This window comes from Centruroides sculpturatus, unplaced genomic scaffold (genome assembly GCF_000671375.1).
Source record: "Centruroides sculpturatus isolate CEXI.00-Female unplaced genomic scaffold, Cexi_2.0 scaffold289, whole genome shotgun sequence".
NCBI classification, from domain to species: Eukaryota; Metazoa; Arthropoda; class Arachnida; order Scorpiones; family Buthidae; genus Centruroides; species Centruroides sculpturatus.
In genome coordinates, this window is record NW_019384529.1 from 351,440 (window position 1) to 373,372 (window position 21,933).

The window sequence follows — 21,933 nt, forward strand, 5'->3', positions numbered from 1 at the left end:
TTCCTGTTAACAATAGTTATGCTGGTCATTTCAATTCTGGAAAAAATTTTCAATTGAATTAACGTGACTTCTGGTCCCAATAGGAAATTCGTATATGCTTCTGACACAATATAGTGCTATAAATTAAGACACTTGGCGGATTTTCTCATCTTTATTTAGTTTGATGAGAAAATCCGCCAAGTGTCTTAATTTATAGCACTATATTGTGTCAGAAGCATAAACAAATAGCAAAGCACGGTTTCATATCATCAAAATAAAGATGAGAAAATCCGCCAAGTGTCTTAATTTATAGCACTATATTGTGTCAGAAGCATAAACAAATAGCAAAGCACGGTTTCATATCATCAAAAAAAAAAAAGGAAATTCGTAGTTAATTAGGGTCGCCTGCTCCGAAGTTTTCTATATCCGATCTTGACTTTCATCTATATGACCCCGTTCTCGAGATTAAGGAAGGACAGACGACCAGAAGGACACCAGTGGGATTTATAGGTCTACAATTGTTGAAAATTGCAACCCAATGAGAGGTGGATACAAATACTATAATACCAAAAGCGTTTTTGGTACTTTTATACTTTTAAATCACATTAAAACCTTACCTTCCATTTCCTGACTGTCAATACGCTTTGAAATCGTCATTCAAAATGGCGGATGTGCAAAACTAAGCAGAAGACAAAAAAATTCACACGCTATTGGTTTACCCGAGTCACGTGAGTACGGCGCGTCGCCATGCATTTTGCCAACCGACATTTATTTGCAAAAATTAAAAAGAAAAAATATTGTTAAAAATTGGAAAATTTGGCATTAAAAAAGGGGGAGAAAAATATTTCACACAATTTTCTGAGAAATTTAAAATTTTTTTATTCAATCTGTGCAAATGCTTAATTATTGTCAAATATTATTTTTTCCTTCTTTTCTAAAAACAATGATCAGCAATGCATACATAAAATTAGTGAAAAAAGAAAAATTCTGGCCACACATCATATTTAAAATCACTAAACTATTTAGTAATATATAAAAATTTGATTTATTATTAATTATTTTTTATTATTTTCAAACAAATTATTTAACTTGTCAAAATGTCTTTTATTATTTTAAATTTGCAGATTATATAAATAAATTTATTACAAACCTCTACACCAAAATATTATCTCAAACAATTCAATACAAAGTTACAAACAAAGCCATTATATAGTTACAAAAATAATTACAAAACATGAACACAGGCGTGTAGATAGCACACCATTTTTTTTTTTTTTTAATAATCATTGTCCATATTAATATTGTTCTGCCAAATAAGGCAATTGATATGTAGCTAAGACATACCAAATAAAATGACTATCTAAAATTGTATCTACTACAGAACCTTTTAGCTTTGATCTAACCTATGACAAAAGAAGGGGAGAGTTTGTTTGTTTGTTTTTTTTTCTTTGGCAACTTTATGAAAAAACCGCAGCTGTTTTCGGATATCCGCCTCGATGTTCGTTGATTGAGTGACATAATTGAAGCCAAGTTTTCCGAATGTTAGAAGTAATTAAACATTTGGCAGTAAATTATAAACACGACATTAAAACTTCCCTTTTTTATGATAAAAATTAACTGTTTCACTTAATATAATGATGAAAATGTAGCATGATAGTAGTAGCACTTGCTTCGTTGTTCTGTACAGATGTGATAGACATTTTAAGATGTACAGAATAATATATTTAAAAATCTTTCAGGTTGGGATATCCACGAAAGAAAAGAATAAACCATGTAATAAGATTTTCACTATTTTTTAACTGGGCGTGGAAGATTTGTTGGCATTTAAAGCTATTAATCTTTATAAAGTTTTTAATACTGTAATTGTAACAACAATTGGCCCATATTGCTTTTCAAAATAGTTTTTTTTTCACTTTTAAACATTACTTATTGCTTTAAGTATACATAACATTATATTATATATATTTTTTGTATATATATAATTTTTTTCTTTACCAATAATGTAACAATTATTCCTATTTTCTTTACAATATGTTCATGATTTCTAGAAGCTTAAAGGTATTCATTTAAAACTATTAATATAAAATTATTTCTTAGCATTTTTTTTCATCTTCAAAATATCAGTAATTACATCAAAAGGCAAAGTGAATATACTTATTTAAATACAGCGATGTAGTAAATACATCACGTATTAGATCTTTGTAAACTTCATACTTTGTTTATAAATTCCCACATAATTATACAAAGCTAAATTTATGAAAATTTTATCTAAAATGTGATGTTTGATTCGGAAAATAAAAAACTTGTCTGCTGTGTAAATAAAATTTCAATGTAATCGATGTTAACGTCTTGTTTCAACCATTACTGATATAGTGAATTATTTAAAATCTCTAAAAAAAAGCATGGATTTTAAATAACTATCCAGTATGTGATCATCAAATTTGTGAATTTACAAAATAAATAACTTTCAAAACTTAATTGTAAAGCAAATATGATTTCAGATAACTGACCATACTATTCTAAGTATTTTAAACTATGATCTAATTATTATTCTACTGTTTTTTCATTCTTAATAGCAAGTATAAAAAAATCTGTTTAGTGATACTGCAATTTAAAAAGTCATAGTAACTTTTAATGCAAATTTTCCTTAAAATAATTCTTTTAAAAATCAAACTTCTTGTACTTTTAAATATGTTTCAATAATCTTTTAGATTATTGAAACATGTTTTAAAATTTTTTGTAACATCTTTGAAACTACTAGAAACACTATCAATTTATAAAAACAAATATTTTTGCTTCTATTCATACCTTCTGTTGATTGACTAATTAAATTAATCTAGCTAGTAAATTACAGGGAAACACATGTATGCTTTAACCTGTAATCCTCTAGAAATCATGTTTATGAAGGTTAATATATCACATTAAATACACATTCAACTAACAACAACAATCAAATATTTACACAACATTAACAACAATTTATAATGAAATGATATAATGTCATCTCTTTCAAAACGTTTGGCTTTAATCAGTAACTTTTATGAATCTACTCGATTTTTAATTACTTCAACAATTATTAATCTGTTACCATGAAAGATGATCTTCTAAGTTCTAAAGGTGTTTTTGTTCTTTCAGTTACAAGAAATTCTATTTGATCTTTATCTGAATTATAAAATGCATTTGCTATAAACTTTGCTACTTCACTATGTCGTTTTCTCTTCATTTTCATCCCATCTACTTCTAGAATGATATGTCCAATTTTAAGGCCACCTGCTTCAAAAGCAGCTCCTGAAGTCTGCAGATTTTCATTTATAATTAAAATAAATGATTAATTTTTTCAAAATATGTTGAAAAACTTTATATATATAAATTCTAATATACATATTTGTAATATCAAATATTTGTGCTTGAACTAATATTTATTAAAAGCAAAGACTTCAAATTTCATTTAAATCTTTCAAAAATTTTTCTAAGGAGAGTTAATATCAACTTACATGAATACTGATAATACGAGGCAAGGGCTGTGGTGTGTTGACACCACCTTCTATTACTATTCCTAACAGAGGCTTTGTCTTTTTTATAACTACTCTCAATGTACCATCATTTTCTTGAATAATTCTATGGCCCTAAAATAATATAAACATAAGAAAATTCTATCTAATGAATTATAAAACAAGATTATTTATAAACTTTAATACTCACAGGTAATCTTACTGAAGCACTTCTTTGTTGTGAGTGATGTTCCTGTGGCCTTGATCTAGCATGAGGATCTGGGAGAGAGCGATGTCTTCGCACATGAGATCGAGGAACTTCTAATGTCATGGTTTTGGGCTCCAAAGGAATAGTCTTAAATATTACAAATATTTGTAAGTTACAGAAAAAATATTTTAAAATTATAATATAAAATTAAATTTAAAATTCTAACCAACTGATTTCTTTCAACTGAATCAGGAGGAGGCACAGCAATTAAATTGTTACCCACATTACCCACACTCCACCTTCTATCTTCTGATGATAATAAGTCTAAATAACCTGTATAATCATCTACTTCTCCTCCACTACTATGTCTTCTAAGCATGCCATGCTGGAGAGCTCTTGCACTTTTACGGGGCTGATGTATATTGAAGGAATAATGATGACTAATGCCTCTGGTAGTCTTTTGCTGACTTAAATATATAAAATATCAGGAATTCATTAAATAATAATAAATTTAATACTTTGATGTATTAAATTTATTATTATTATTATTATTTATAGCTTGCACACAAACATAAATTATGCATCCGGGAACCATATCACAAATAAAACTACCTAGCTCAAAAGATCATAGAAAACAAATACACATAAAATATACTTTAACCAAGCTACAATCATAGACATAGTTGTACCAACACCCACATACAAAATACATACATTCAAAAATTAATAAATATTCAAAAGTCATAAAATAAAGCAAATAAAGCTCTGTGGAGAATGGAGAGGTACTTATTGCTTCAGTAGTCCTTTCTTGCACAGGCATCATACCACATATTACTTAAAAATTAAGAAACATTAGAACTTCACAACAGCACATACATCATATTACAGAAAATAGCCAGACTGAATACATCACACAATCAGGAAATTCTTAAGCACAAATATGTGTGAACAGCACATTAACTGTTCACATTAATAAAGTAACAACTTTTACTGTACCATTAGACACCAGTATCAACTGAACACAATATATTTCATCAACACCATAAAATAAAATATTTGTAATTATTCACTTAAAAATTTTATTTACTTGTTAACTTACACTGTTTATTATTATTTTTGAAGAAATATTTTCCTTATATTAGTTTTATAAATATTGTAATACTTATTGGTAGAAAAACAAAACAAAAACATAATTATAACTAGAAATATCAATCATTACATATAATATCTTTTCTATATATTTTAAAAATTAAATATTATAGAAATTCATTTTTAAATATTTACATACTGAAATCCATTTTTATTTCAAGAATTGCTAAAATTTTTCTTATATACTAATTTACTATAAATTTTTTATTAACTAACCATTAAAATATAAATTGTCAGTATTATTCAATTTGAATTTTATATTCAAACTTAATTTTCAACCTTCAATATGTTTGAAAACTTCAGTTATAACTATGTTATTCTATTTTCAGTTATTTTTAAAGTATCAGTAAAGTTAGCATCAATTTTCAGTTTTTCTTCAAATACATATTAATAATTATGCATTAAATATATTAAACATATATATATATAACTACAACACTACAACAATGAAAAATTAGATATCCTAGACAGATATTTATAATTAATTATAACTTCTACAAAGACTACATAAAAATTAAAAATTTACTCACCCAGATGTTTTACGTCCATCAATCTGATAGCTATTATTAACAAAATCTACACCACTATTCTTTTTTGATGAATGAATCTGGAAAATGATATGAAATAAAAAATTAATTATTCAAAACATTTACTTTTACAGATTACTTTAGAATATTAATGAATTTTAATATGAAATTTATTAAATGAATATTTTAATTATTTTACCCTTCTTGGACTATTTTCACCACCTACAAATCTCTGAGCTACTTTACTCTAGAATATAAAAATGTAATTAACTTTTATATTACAATTTAATAGTATCAAAAAATAATAAAACTGTAATTACAAAACATTTTTAATCACTTTAATTTTTATTCATCTTTAATTGTATAAAAAAATATACACCTATATTTTTATAAATTTATATATACATATAAATATTTTATATATAATGTGTGTCCTATTTAAAAGTATTCAACACAATGACCACTCTGATTTATATGAGAAAATACAGGTATACCTTGCCTTACGTCAGTAATTGGTTCCAGGAGAACGACTTAAGTCGAATTTACTTGTCTCCAAATCTACTTGTCACTAGGCTAAACCATAAATTGCCAATTCCAGTTCTGTATTTTATTTATTAATGCATTTTTAATAATGTATGGTTAATAAGGATCTATTTTAAGCTTGCAAACAAATAAATTTTAGTTTTTAATACAGTACAGAAAAAAGTAATCTAAATTTACGAATGCATGTATTGTAAATACAGTACATACTTGTAAATGTATATATTTTAATATGATTTTATGTGCTTTAAACATTTTTCTAGTGATATTATGACTTCAATATTTGTGGCAGACAGACGTAAAGTTGAATAAAATGACTTAACCTTGGATTTTTATTTTTCCATATACTTTTTTAACAAATGACGTATAATCAGGAACGACGTAACTCGAAATGACATAAGTCAAAGTATACCTGTACTCAATTCAATAAACATCAACCAATATTTACAAGAACAAAATATTCTGATTACAACAAACAAAATATTTCTGATTACAAGTGAAACAAGACTGAAATTGGTTGGTTAGTTTTTAAATTCCCATGTCACTATGATTAGATGGGCTCATAGGTTCCAGTTTCTCATTTTCTTTGTTCCATTCATGTTGTGTCTTCATTTGCAAAAAAGTAGTGTCATTTTTTAAAATGCACTTGTGTAGTTTAGAAAACTTTATCTCTATATTATAAGTCCTTTTATTAATGATTACAATTTTATTTTACTTGTTTTTGACATACTTCTTGTCTTAATTGTTTTCTCACCACTGTCTGATAATCTCGTATTTGCTTTTCTCATTTTGTATTTGTTCCTTTTATGTAAGTAAATAATCTAATCAATACCTTTATTTTGTTTCATTTGAAATCATTACCTGATAGATAAATAAGTGTTTATAGCATATGTATTTGAAGAACATTGTTAACGTGAATGAGTTAAGCCAAAATAAGATTCAACTTTTGAATATTAAAAATAAAAAAAACAAAAAAACCTCATCCCAATTTACAAGAAGTATTCAGGTTCAAAACAAGCTCATAAATCAGGGTTACACTGTATGTAAAACCATGGGCGTACCCAGGAAGGGGTATGGGTGGGCACAGCCCCCCCGGTTAACCTGGTCCCCAGAAAATTACAGCCAAAAAAGTGTTGAGCCAATTTGCAAAAAGAAATAAAAAGCTGAAGCTAATTTAATTGGGTGTAATGTACCCACTGAAAGTCTAGATCAGGCATAGCCAACATACGGCCCGCTTAATGAATTTATGCAGCCCGTGATTAATCTTTGAATATTGGACTTAATTTCAAATAATTGCTTGAATGGATCCACGATAATTCCTTATATACTCACAATGCAAAGTGATAGGAAACTTGAGAAATTTTGACCCCTAAAAAAAAAAAAAAAAGAAAGAAAGAAAGAAAAAGGTCAACAGCTTTCTGTGCCCAATGTGAAAAGTGTATCTGTAATCTCTATGTACAGTTTAGTCTCTACAGGGTGACGCCACAATAAAATCTCGCATCACCTGAAAATCTTGCAAGGGCTGCCTCTGGTTCGGCCAGTGAAAAATGTTTTCTTTCCAATCCGGCCCAAGGAAAAAACTGTTGGCCACCCCTGGCCCAGATCTAGATTAAAGACAGTGAACTATATTAAATAATGGTAAAAAAAATAATTGATTGATTAATTTTTGTTTAAGGCATTGCTAGAGTTTGATATTAATGTTACGAGAATGTATGATTAATAGAAGTTTCATATTATATGTGTGTTAAGTTATTGTCGATTCCTATGGAAATTTCATTTTAATGAACAATAATTTGAAATAATTCAATTTTGTGTCAGGCTGGTCTCTACTAGGCCCCCCATAACAATACTCTGGCTACGCCAATGTGTAAAACTCATATTTTAATAGGAATCCAAACATTCAGTATTCACTAATTGATGAATAATTGCCTATTCATCTATTTGGATTTGGTACAATATATCAACAAGGAATGAGAAATAGCAAATATTAGTCACAATTAAATCATCCACACTATTTCGTATTAGCCAAACATTTCCTCAACATTTGCAAAATACCAAATGTTTAGAGTCACCTTTAATTAAAATGTCAGTACAGCAGATCTTTAATTTTACAACCTAAATGGTTCTTAAAAACCAGTTAAGCAAGCCATTAAGATCTGAACTCTGATTTTTGAAAGGAAAGAAATAATCAGATATGTGTTACTATAGATAAATTTCTAAATACTAGCAAAAACATATACAAAATATAGTAATATATGTGTTTTTGTAATAAAATTGGCTGAAATCTTGATATTAACAAAAATTAATATACAGTTGACCCCCCTATAACACTGTAGATAATTCCGTTTTATATGAATTCCATGTTGTACTGTACAAGTCACTTAGATTTTACAAATATGTGCGCCTGGCTGTGAATGGCTCACATATTTGTAAAATCTAAGTGACTCGTACAACATGAAATTCATATAAAACAGAATTATCAACAGTGTTATAGGGGGGTCAACTGTATAGCTTTTACTATAAAAGATATATATTAATAATATAAAAGCTATAAAAATATAAAAGAAGTAAGTAAATATTTAATCATGTCTAAGTTTAGTACAAGAAAGATGAGAATTGTAGATTATATTTGCTTATTTTATTGTTTTTATGACTTTGCTTACCAAAACAATGGTCCCATCAAGAAGATAATATAAACTCTGCAGAGTGAGGATTCTCACTCTGCAGAGTTTACACAGTCTTGATGGGCATCCTGTATTTATGTACAGTATAAATAAAACATTTTCAATAATATTTTATGTATATTACACTTCATTTTTTGAAACATCTCAAGTGCTCATTGTAAAAAATAGACCAAACAAATCCCAAAAATTAATAAGGCAACATAAATTTAAGAAAAATCTAGTATCTATTACTAATATTCAGGAATGGATCCTGGAGCAAAGAGCAGTCAGAAAAACAGTTTTTAATTGAGTAATAAAATAAACTACAGTCGACCCCTCTATAATTACGGTCCCTATAATTACGATTCCTATAAAACTACGAAAAAATTGCTACCGGTATCTGTAAAAAATAGTAAAAAAATATACGTATTTTGGAAATGTTGAGTCGTATTAGTCTAGAATCGATTAATTTTATGGAAGATAATCTTTCAAACAGCCGTAGTCCATAAACTTGATACGTGTCGGTTGTGATTGGAAGGATTCGTAAGAAATCGGATTCCTAAAGAATGGAACATATCTCTATCTTATAGGGGGGTCGACTGTATACACAAAAGTTTTATTACTTTAATTATTATTACTTACACCTATTATTTTAAAGAAATAAAGAAACTCATGTTAACAATAAAAAAATTCTCAGGAACAGCAATCATTCTTATTATATCAAACTTTTGCATGTATTGAATGATCTAATAATTTGACTAGCATTGTTGTATTGTGACACTAAGAAGTGTAATGTACATAAAATATTATTGAAAATCCTTTATACACACACACATATACAGTAGCACCTCGATTATCCGACCTAATTGGGGACTGGGGTTGGTTGGATAATTGAAAAGTCGGATAACCGAAAAGTATGATTATATGTGTGTTAAGTTATTGTCGATTCCTATGGAANTACTCTTCTTGTAAAAAGACTTGCTAACTTCTATTGCTGTTAGTACATAATATTATCCATGTTATTACAATCTATGTTTGTAAATCAACAAATGTACTGTACAGTACTTAATTATAAAGAATTGTCATGTAAAATCAAAACATATTCCTGCAATTTTACAACAATACTGTACTGTTATTTTATGTTTGTAAAACCAACTAACAAATGTATTGTATTATAATACCTGATTATGTATTTGCAACATCAGGTCATGTAATGTTGTTACATTAATAAATCTGAATGAATGAATGAAAGTAAGGAATGGATATGAGAGAAACAAACTTTTGAACTTTAACAATACGGAAGTCATTAATGTGCAGATTACCTAGGTAAAATGTGGAAAACTCTTGATTTTGCACGTTGTACACACATTAACAGCCCGAACATGTTGTCATATATATATGTTAGTGATAACATATATATATATATATATATATATGACAACATTGCTGAAACAAATATTATTGAAAATCGTTTGTACTGTACATACACAGATATATATATCTGTGTATGTACAGTACAAACGATTTTCAATAATATTTGTTTCAGCAATGTTGTCATATATATATATATATATATGTTATCACTAACATATATATATGACAACATGTTCGGGCTGTTAATGTGTGTACAACGTGCAAAATCAAGAGTTTTCCACATTTTACCTAGGTAATCTGCACATTAATGACTTCCGTATTGTTAAAGTTCAAAAGTTTGTTTCTCTCATATCCATTCCTTACTTTCATTCATTCATTCAGATTTATTAATGTAACAACATTACATGACCTGATGTTGCAAATACATAATCAGGTATTATAATACAATACATTTGTTAGTTGGTTTTACAAACATAAAATAACAGTACAGTATTGTTGTAAAATTGCAGGAATATGTTTTGATTTTACATGACAATTCTTTATAATTAAGTACTGTACAGTACATTTGTTGATTTACAAACATAGATTGTAATAACATGGATAATATTATGTACTAACAGCAATAGAAGTTAGCAAGTCTTTTTACAAGAAGAGTATTACAGATGTTTTAAATGCCGAGTTATATATACAAAGTATAATTAGAACATACTGTTACAAAGTATAACAATAATGTTACAACATCTGATAAAATAACAACAGTTTGCTGTAAAACAATTAACAATAAAACATAAATGCTAATATGTAATAATATATTAACAATTAAATATTAAATAAAAAAATCAAATCCATGGCAAAGAAAGTGTCCAGAACAGCAATGTTCCAGTTGACAGGAAGATTTTCAATCAAAGTCTTTGAAGAATCCTGTATGAGATTGATACATAAGAAAGCAAAGTAACATATGAGACTGTCACTGTGAGTTTTTCATAAGTCCATGGGTATCCATCACTACTAAAGTCTGTGAGTGAGAAGCACCACAAAAGTTTGAAGGTGTCTCTAAACACCACAAGATAAGTAAGTGAGTTGTACCACTCAAAAGTCTATGGATATCCTCAACACCACAAAAGTCTGTGGGTGAGAAGAGCTGCAAAAGTCCAAGGGTGTCCTTAAACACCACAAAGTCCATAAGTGAGGTGTACCACTCAAAAGTCCATTGGATGTCCCTCAGCACCACAAAAGTCCTTGAATAGTTTGACATAAAAGAAAGTGAAACCAAAAGTTGCAAAGCTGCACAGGAAATTGTAGGTCAAAACATGCATCAACAAGCAGGGGTGATGTATGAAACAACATTCCACCAGAAATACATCAGTGAAAGAGAAGGATTTTAACAGTAAGGAAACACTAAGGATTGCAGTAACTTGAAAATATTTTTCAATTAATTGGAGAAGCAAATCATGAGATTCTTTGTCTACTGTAAGCACATGGGCTTCACAGGGCCAAGAAAGATTTTTGCTAATCATGTGAGTTCGTATATTGTTTCTTTCACATTCAGTAGTAGCCTTTCCCTACTCCTTCCCTCTCTCCCTCCACTTTTAATTTGGTTTTGCCAGCGTCTTGTCATTGCCAGTTGTTTTTATTTCTCATAATTTGCATCGGCTGCCAGTGTATAGCATAGCTAATTCTGTTTTCAAATTCATTTCTGCTTGTTAGCGCTTGAATTTGTGCCGTGTTTTTTTTAAGTAAATAAATTTAACTCCTAGTATGCAAGCAAGCACCGAATTGGTGAGTACAATGAAGAAAAGATTCTTCAAAAACCTCTTTAGCAAAGATTCAAAATATAATAGTGTTTTAATGACAAAATGAAAGTATGATTCCATAATTGAAGATGTAAAGCGAATAAAAGTTTCCAAGAAGAAAGAATCAGCTTGAGATTATCGAATAACTCAAAGGTATGATGTGTTGACTGTACAAGGCTGTAAAAAACTCATTGAGCCATTGTCAGATGCGCAAGAAAGTGTGAAAAAGTTTGTCCATGCAGAAGAATTGTTTGACATATTGTATTCAACTCATTTGTCAATTGGCCATGGTGGAAAAGACAGAATGGTCAAGCAATTAAAAACATTTTATAAAAATATAACCCAAGCCCAAATAAAAATATTTTTGGATTTATGCGAACGTTGTCAACAAAAACAAAAAAGTGCAAAAAAAGGCTTGATTATTTCAATGCATTTCAATAGCAGATGCCAGGTGGATCTCATCGATTACCAATCTCAACCAGATGGAAAGTTTAAGTTTCTTCTCGTATACCAAGACCACTTAACAAAATTTGTTGTATTAAAGTTGCTCACATCAAAATGGGCAGATGAAATAGCCTATAACTTGCTTGATATTTTCTTTGCTTTTTGGTGCTCCAAGTATTTTGCATTCTGATAATGGATGTAAATTTTGTAATAAAATCTTAGAATGTGTAACAAAGTTGTGGCCAGAAATCAAAATGATTAATGGCAAACCTGACACAGCCAAAGTCAAGAAAGTGTAGAATGAGCAAATCAAGACATTGAAAACATGCTAACTACTTGGATGACTGATAACCAAACTAACAAGTGGAGTAAGGGCATACGATTTGTACAATTCATGAAGAATTGTGCCTACCATTCTGCAATTAAAAGAAGTCAAGTGGGATTGTCTTCTTCTATTATACCACAAAGTGTATTACATTCGATAAATACTGAATAAGATCTTGAAAAATTAGAAGATTTACAAGAGATTGTGATTATGAGATCGCAGTCAAATGTTACTCAAGATGGCATTCCGTTATCCCCTGCTTCTACAGAATCACCTACAGAAATACAAGAATTTATCAATAGTAATCTTAAACTGCCTTCTACACCGTTGATTGAGTATACAGTAATGAAGAATATTCAGTTACCCTGCACCTCCAAGGAATCACCTCTTCATGTTGAAGAATTCATCACCGAGTTACCCTCAACTTCAGCACAATCGCCATCACAGTTTTGTACAGAGCCTGTAAAGAGTACTATGCAAGACATGATCTGTATTGTTTGCTCAAAACCAACATCAAGTGCTAATAGGGAAAAACATGTGATATGTTTGTTCACATAGTTTGTGGGGAAACAGATCTTAAAGAGGAAGAGTATGGTAAGAATATATTGTGCAACATCTGTAAAAAGAATATGGATCAGAAAATACAGTGTGATGAAGCCAAGAAATGTTTAGAAAAGCAAGCAAAGAAAATGTTAGCAGTTTCTAATGCAAAGCACCCAAACATCGATGAAGGTTTCACTGTGAGAATTAAAGCACCCGAAGAAGACAGAGCAAAAACTGATGCACGATCAATTTTAGCTGTGGTTCTTAGTAAAACAGAGGATGGCTTTTATAAACTTGATACTAAAACAGGTATTTTAAAACAATTGTATGCAAAATCTGAATTCAGTGTTTGCAAAGAGAGATTTTTAATGAAGGATGTCCCTGCTGTAGAAATATCTTTACGTCAAACAGCAATAAAACAATCCCTTGGTACTGGGCAGGGTTTCAGAAAATGTGACTGCAAATCTAAATGTACCACAAATAGATGTGCTTGTTGCAAAAACCAATTGCTATGAAATTCATTCTCCTAATTGTAATAATATTTTAAACCATTTGATTTTTTGTATTACAGTTTTTTAATTGATTAATGATTGATTCTATCAACTAATTTGTTGATTGTTTGATTGTATTAACTTGATTCTTTAGATATCAAAAATTAAATAAATAACATTATGTTAATTTAAGTGTACAGAAACGTTGCTGTTGTTCCAGCAAAGATCTTATTTCCAAACTTTAACAGATCACTCTAGTTAATCTGGAGATTAGCTAGATAATGTACACATTAACGGCTCTCGAGCTTTAGTAGTAACACATATATATATATATGACAGACAACATTGCTTTGGTAAGAAAAGTCATAAAAATAATAAAATACAAAATTATAAGCTACAGCTTTCAATTATTAGAAATAATTTATTATAAAACAATTTTAAAATTATAATTTAATTTCAAAATATTTTAACGATCGAAAACTTCAATTACAAGCAAATAAAAATAGTTGTATTAAATCTTATGAAAGGGGGAAAAAGATTTTTAAAAAGTAAAACACAAATACTGCAATAGTTTTTTTAAATAACACTTAATAATTAAATTAAATTTTTCTTTTATTTATTAAGATTTATCTTATTATGTTAACCAATAAAAAAATACAATAAATTTTATTTATAATTATTTGCTTTACATAATCAATTGTAGTATAATGCATTATTTGATAACTAAATATCTATTTAAAACTATCCCTTTATTTATTATTTTTTTGTCTAATTCTTTTCTATGATTAATGATGCATTCAAAAAATAAATTACAAAATGTTTTTAAATAAATGTATGTTTAGAAACATTTTTACTCTAGCAAACTGTAATGATATTTATCATTTTATATAAATTATAATCTCAATTTTTAATATAATTTCAGCCGCTACTTTATGCTAAATACTTTTGATATTAATATCCATTCCATTTTTTATCTTTCTAATTAAAATGCTTACTTAAATTTGATATTTAATGAGACCATAAAAGAATATGTTTATTGGCAACCATAATAATAACTGTTTTGAAAATTAAAATTCTAATATAATAAAATGTTGAATTTAAATTACTATATCATTATTATTTAAAATTACTATATCATTATCAAAAAATTATTTAATATTATTCAAGTTTTATAAATAATATTAAATAATTTTTTAAAATCTAATATAATACAAAAAATAATAGCATTACAGTACCTTTAATGCTTGTAGTTCTCTTCGATAGATTAATTCATCAAATTTATCAAGATCTTCTCCTCTAACAAGTCCACGAATTTCAGTCATGAGTGTATACTAGATTATTTATTAAACAGTCTATATTTTAGAAAAATATAACAACACATTCTATAATAATTTTAAGTTTTAATACATTCCAATAATCTCAATAAAAGAAAAAGAAAAATTTCATTTATTTGAATAAATAACTTCAAAATGATTACTTTAGATGGTTGATCAAATAGTTCCAAAAGAACAGCAACAAAAGCATCAATAGTCATCGCCTTAGTTATGTATTCATTGCAATAAAAATTTAGTGTAATTTTCTCCGTCCTAGATAATAACTTTTGAGTTTTTTCATCCAACAATAATTCTGTCTGATCAGCAAAAAAATCTTTAGATCCCTTATATAATTAAAAAAATCAATAATCAAACAAAATTAATTCTTTTTTAAATGCTATTAAGTTGAAAGGAATTAAATAATTTATTTCTGCTAATGTACTCACCCTTTTAATGTTCTTTCTTATGTCAACAAATGGCACAAACTCATCAACTGGTGAACAATCCAGTTGATTCCAACTTCTTTCATTGGATGTTTTTATTAAAGGTAAAGATTCTTTATTTCCAACACTTAACCTCTTTTGTAATCCACTTGAATAAAAAGTATTGCCAATTGGATAATTCAATGAATATGATGGTCTTTTATGCAATGCAAATTCTTCTCTGTATTTACCAGTAAACTCAGGCTGGGTTTTTTTTAATGAACGCTGTTCTTCTTTCCACATACTATGATGAAATCAATACTTTTGTTTCCCTTCCTGAGACCAACATCTTCTGAATTGTCCGGAAGACATTTGATGTAGTTGTAGTTGCTTTGATTCTATAAAATAAAACATTTCAATTTGAAATTAATCACCAAAATTAATCAATCACTATTAAAATTAAACGATTACAAATAAATAAAATGATTTGTTAAAAATATTTTGTTTGATCAACAATTAATTATAAGAGAAAGAAAAAGGCCAGATTATTAATGATAAATTTTTCATAAACTGCACAACAGTAACTTTGTATGTTATTAGTTTGTTTAAAGCAATGATTTAAATTTAATTTTATATTATGTTTTTTAATTTGACTATAATTTTACAAGCTACAGACAGGCATACATACATAGATTTGTTTCCATCTCAATAACAAATTCTTTATTAGAGCATATTCTTTATTTAGATATTATTATTATTATCATCATCATCATTATAATTTAGAAAGCACATATTCTTTATTTAGATATGATATTAAGAATAAGCCAGAAATTTTAAAAACATCTCATAACGAACAATTATTTATTGTGACATGGTCACAATGCTGGACTGCAATTTTTAATCATATTTTTAATTTATTTAACTTAAAATATAAGCTATCCACCTTAAATTAATAGTGTCTTGCCCCTGTACATCATACTTTTCTTTTAACAATTGTCATGCCAATCATCTATCTCCTTTTGGGGGAAAATGTTTGAGTGAAGTACCATGACTTCTGGTTTGCATAGAAATTTCATATATAGTTAATTGAGGTCTCCTGCTCCTAAGCTTTCCATATCTGTTCTTGGATTTCGTCTATATAACTCTATTCTTAAAATTAAGGAAAGACAGACGGATGGATGGACAGACGACAGTTGAATTTGTAAGTCTACAATTTTTTTCAAATCGCAGCCCAAAAATAAAATAAAAAAACTCTTTGTTAGTCTATTAAATCTTTGATTAAATTTTGTGATTAGATATATAAAGTGTCCTAATGATTTGCAGAGATCCAATAATTTCTATAGCAACATTAGTATAATTATGGAATTAAAAAAATATGTCTAACATACTTCTTTATTATACCATGCTACTTTATATACTTTTTATTAAAAATATTTGTAAGAGGAAGTAAAGATACGCTGAATGCAATGTTAACAGTTTTTTATTTTTGTTAGCACTTTCAACAGACTTACATTCATTGTCATCAGGCAAACAAAACTTTAAAAATAAAATACAATGATCTAATATAAGTGGAACAGACATTATTTAATATTAAAAAATTTTTAAAATGGTTATGAATGTGTTACAAAGTTCAATTTTGCTAGATGTTGTGACGTCTTGCAGCTCATGCGTGGATATAGACCCATGTTAAAGGTGTGATAGCAGATGCACATCACTATTTAACTGTTTTATATAGGGCAACCCACATGCTGGGCAGTTCAACTGGTGTTGCATGGCTCCAAGGTTGTTGTGAGGAGAGATTCCCATATAAACCTGAGTTTCCAGTCACTGCAGCATCCGAGTAGCATTGTTGCTACTCAGATGTTGCAGTAACTGGAACATCTTTCAGTTGTTTAGTGAAATTTTTTTTTGAAAATTTCGAACAAATTTTTTTGTTGACGTATTTATATTTAATTTAGGCATTGGTCTTTCTCTTTTAATAATGTTTTCTTTTTCATTATAAGGTCATTTTCAATATCACAGTTACATTCTAAATTGCTAGCTATAATATAAAAGCTAAAATTAATAATAAAATTATAAAAACTTACTTGTTAAAATAAAATGTGTGATTGATATACAATTATACATACCTGGTACAAAATATTCGATTGTATGAATATAGTTTTGTGAAGAAAAGTACATAAAAATAGCATAAGATATTCTTTACTTTTTAAATATTAAAACAATCCACTTAGTTAAAAGTGCTCCCTATCAGTGACTCGAGGATGGAATCATAGACAATCATGCCAAATCCCGAGGGTGCCGATACCGGTTAATGTCAAATGCCTCTTTTGTCGCATCACTAGTAAATCTCAAAGGACGCGACAGAGTTGTAAATTTTAAACATTTCTCATCATAGCTGTAAAAATCTAAATACGTTAAACTTAATAGATTATCCATCTTTTGTTTTCTAACTAATTCGTTTTAGGACCAGGTGTTGTCCACAGAAATTTCCAAAATTTATGACTTTTCAGTCACTCTCATTGAACTGGAAAAATTTCTGTCTTTATTACATCTAATACAGTATTTCGAAGAAATCAGTCCCCACTGTACTCGGCTATAGATTGGTTCGGTTAAGCTTTTGTTTAAGTAATATTCCAGCTCTTTCAGCAGGGTTTTGTTTATGTCCCCAATTCCCTAATCGCTTAATTATTTAACTACTTCTTAAGTAGAAATAAGTCGAAACCGGTTACTATGTACTCGAATATTTGTAGTCTCAGGAAAAAAATGGAAAGACAAATTTTTATGACAAACGGATACATAAATCCTAAATTTAAGGAAAATAAATTCTAGAGCTTTTTCTGTACCTGGTGCATCTCTCTCATTCATTAAATTTAGTTGTAATTTATGCTACCAAAGTAACAGTTAATTTTTTAACATTATACAAGAATTGTACACGTTTTTTTCTACATCCTCTTAGAGATGGGATATACAAAATCGTAATATCACCAGTTTAACATCGAAATCCGTGAGTAATATAAAATCGGAGAGCGGAATAAAAATATCAAATATTTTAACGGATTTTTTAAACTCCTGTCAACTATACAGAACTATCGTAAAAACATACCAGTAAATTCTTATCGGTTGGGTTAAGTTATAAATCTACTCATTATTCACGTAATCGAAATATCTAGTGGGCAGGCGGCTAACAGCCCAGAACTGGTCCTGGACAGAATTGGAAGCTCTATATGTGTAGCATCAACCCAAGGTCGTAGGCTTCCACCAGCTAAACCAGGTGAGGTTGGTGCTCTGTAAATCTGGCTTTTTGGAATCTGACAATACAGAGATTCCACTTCGCCACTAATATTCGAATATACAATAGCAATCTTAATTTTTTTTTTCACAAGTAGTATAGAAATTTGTAATAAGATACATAATGCGGTTATAATAAAATATTGTGCGATTATTTTCATATAATTAAATTTAATATGTATTTATTTTTTATAAAATACAAGGGAAGTGACACTTTCACTGCTTCTAATGACAGCATGCCACTGGTATGCACTCAAGTTTATTATATATTACAACTTATATTAAAAACATGTTAAAAATAATTAATAATTTATATTAATTCAACATTTTAGGCATCAATGTACAGATGCACTCCTACTCTAAATTTGCAACTCTTTAAAATGTACTAAATTCCAAAAAAAAATGTTTGAGATATCTATATACAGTAGAGCGTTGTTTATCCGAATCAATTGGGGACTGGGGTGGTTCGGATAACGAATCATGTACGAAAAAATATATTAATTTATCCCATATTGAAATTTCTCTCCGTTGCGTGTCGCTTCGCATTGAATTTTCGTCTATGTTAAGCCTAACGAAGACTATTGTATCGTTAAAAATTATTTTTTTATTTTGTACCAACAAAATAAATTTATTGAAAAATATAAAAACAATAAAAAATTATACTTCAGATGTTAATTTAGTATCAGAAACGTAAAGTATTTGAGTAGCCCAAGAAATAGCCGAAAATTGCAGCGCCACAGCACTAGCGAAAATTTAAATTTGCCGACTGGAATGCTTTCGGATAACGGATGTTTCGGATAACCAGCTTTCGGATAAACGACGCTCTACTGTATATAAAAATCAATTCTTGTTGGTTTGTCCTTTATATAAATCTTTATTTTTACACCAATCTGTATCAAAGTTTCTATGAGTTTTACTTAGACCCTGGAATCTATACTAAGCTATGCATTACTCCAAAATATTTGGATAGTATATATATAGATTCTGCATCCTTTACATGTAGCACCATTTGTTGGCAAATATAATAAATAAATGCTAATTGTTGTTGGTTTGTTGATAATACAATGGGTGATCGGTTAATGAACATAATCTGTTCCAAGACTTTGTTCGCTATCTGAATTGTTCGTTAATCGATTATTGATTTACCATAGGTTTTTATGGGAATTTGATTAATTCATTCTGGATATCCCCCAAAAAATAAAAAATATATACTTTCTTACTACGTTTATTTATATATATAATAAACGAATTGCATTTTTATTAGTCATGCTTTTTCCGTTGGGGGTTAAAGAATCTGTCTAATGTCTATTGCTTTTCTCTCTTCAAGATTTTTCAGAAGTAATTAATAGCATTGTAATTGTAGAGATCCCTAAGACTATTAACCTCAAATTGGTTTGAATGCCATTCTAAGACCATCGTTCTGACATCCAGAATGACGTCTCATCCTACTTCTTCTTCAAAAAAAGTTTAATAGCAGATATTGACATTAATTCTCTTTTTCAGAAGAAAACATATCTCGCTGAGTTTCTTGGTGTTCTTCATTCAAGAGTTCTTGGCTTTCTTCTGTCGTCAGATCCATTTCAGGTTCCATTATGAGCTCATCAATGTTCTTTATTTCTCAGATGTGATTTTTGTTACTCCTTAAGCTGCTTGAGTCTTCTTGATAATACAGTATCTTTCTTAGATAAAATTTAACTATGGCCTACTGTAGACCTGTTCAAGTCATACTGTCCAGCAACAACAGACATCAGATATCTGCCCACTCTCTACTTTTGCTATTATACTCTCACCTTTCGAAAATAAAAACCAATGCAAAACTTAACGAGTGCCTGCCCAACAGTCTCACGAATACTAGAAAAAAATTTTTTCTGTCAGAAAAATAAAAGGCTGGAATTATAAGGGAGAGTTTCAAGTTCAGAGGAATACTATCCGATCAATATATACCAGGTTGAGCATCGATGTCAACGTCTCCAGAACTCCAAAATGTTTCGAATTGTTGTCCGAAGACAAGGGAAGACTAATCGGTATTCATTATTTTATGTTGCTTCTTTTGTTTGTTCTGTGAGGCATTCATTGTCTGAATATAAAATCTTTCGCAAAAGTGTTCGTTATCTGATTTGTTCGTTAACTGAACTATTCATTAACTGATCACCCACTGTACATTGTTGGTTTTTGGATTGTTGATATTAGATTATTGGTTTGCCTGACAACATCTGCAGAATAGCTTAATGCCTGCCTAAAGGCATCATCACTGTGGAATCATGTTAAAAAGTTGTCCTTTTAGGTGAGGCTCCATCTATTGGGAGACAGATCTGCAAAGAATTTTGCTAATCAATGATTGCATCTCAGTCATGGCAAATTCACTAAAGATCCAGATACTAATTTGATAACACTACATAAACCATAAATGAATGTATAAGAGAGCAATATTGACATCTAAAAACAAATGCATTGCTGAACGTACCCAGTGGACACACCCCCTCAAAACCCCGAGCAAAACAACATATGTCACTAGTACTTAAATACTGTATATATCTCAAAAGCTATTTTGAAGATACAGTATATTTAAACCCTAGCTAGATCAGATGAAATATAAGTCTGATCTGATTGATACACAACTTCAATACTTATACACATGTAAAAAACACATAATATTTTGCACTGCAGACAAAATCCAAATAGCTTAAAATATTTTTAAGTTGGCCAGATGGCCAAAGCAGTCAAGGTGGCAGCCTACTGTGGACCTGAAATCGAATCCAGATGCGTCGAAAAATCCCCAGGAATGTTTCAGGGGGGTGATCCAACCAGATATGTCAATCCCCATCCTGGTCGAACCCATAATGCCTTGCTAAAAGAAGACCTCTTAGTGCCCAGAGGGCAGAAAAAGTTATATACTAACAAGTAAGTTTACTTTATATATATAAATACTTTTAAGTCAAAAATCAATGGGTGATCAAGTAAAAACAAAATTTTCTGCTTTCCAATCTATACTAATATTATAAAGAGGTAATGTTTGTAAGTAAGTAAGTTTGGATGTAGCGGGTAATCTCCGAAACTACTCATCTGATTTCAAAAATTCTTTCACCAATATTTAGAATAGAACTTCAGGGTGGACATAGGCTGTATATTATTCCGTAAACATTCATATAAATTAAAACATATCATCTAGGGCTAAGGCTTTTATGTCCAACAGATGGCGCTATGAGTACGACGCCCTAAGTTTGCTTTTCTGTGAGGATGAACTAAAGCAGATCATCTTCTATCTATCTATATAAATAAAAATGTACGTTTGTTCTACCGATTCCTTTGAAATTTTGACACAACGCTACATTCGAATGCGCACGTGTTTTTATATAATATACATGTCGAAATTTCCCGCA

At 29.1% G+C, this 21,933-nt stretch overlaps 1 protein-coding gene across 1 annotated transcript in view; it reads right to left on the reverse strand.

Moving 5' to 3' along the window:
• Positions 1-369: 369 nt before the first annotated feature.
• The window catches only part of LOC111622977, a 43,554-nt gene continuing 21,990 nt past the window's right edge, over positions 370-21,933 (reverse strand). The window contains exons 3-11 of the mRNA XM_023365453.1: positions 15,287-15,660; positions 15,005-15,184; positions 14,763-14,858; positions 5,554-5,601; positions 5,358-5,434; positions 3,905-4,145; positions 3,682-3,825; positions 3,474-3,605; positions 370-3,274 (exon numbers count right to left, since the gene is read on the reverse strand). Of these exons, the coding sequence (XP_023221221.1) occupies positions 3,056-3,274; positions 3,474-3,605; positions 3,682-3,825; positions 3,905-4,145; positions 5,358-5,434; positions 5,554-5,601; positions 14,763-14,858; positions 15,005-15,184; positions 15,287-15,565 (1,416 nt within the window). The 5' untranslated portion in view covers positions 15,566-15,660 and the 3' untranslated portion in view covers positions 370-3,055. The remainder of the gene's footprint in view (positions 3,275-3,473; positions 3,606-3,681; positions 3,826-3,904; positions 4,146-5,357; positions 5,435-5,553; positions 5,602-14,762; positions 14,859-15,004; positions 15,185-15,286; positions 15,661-21,933) is intronic.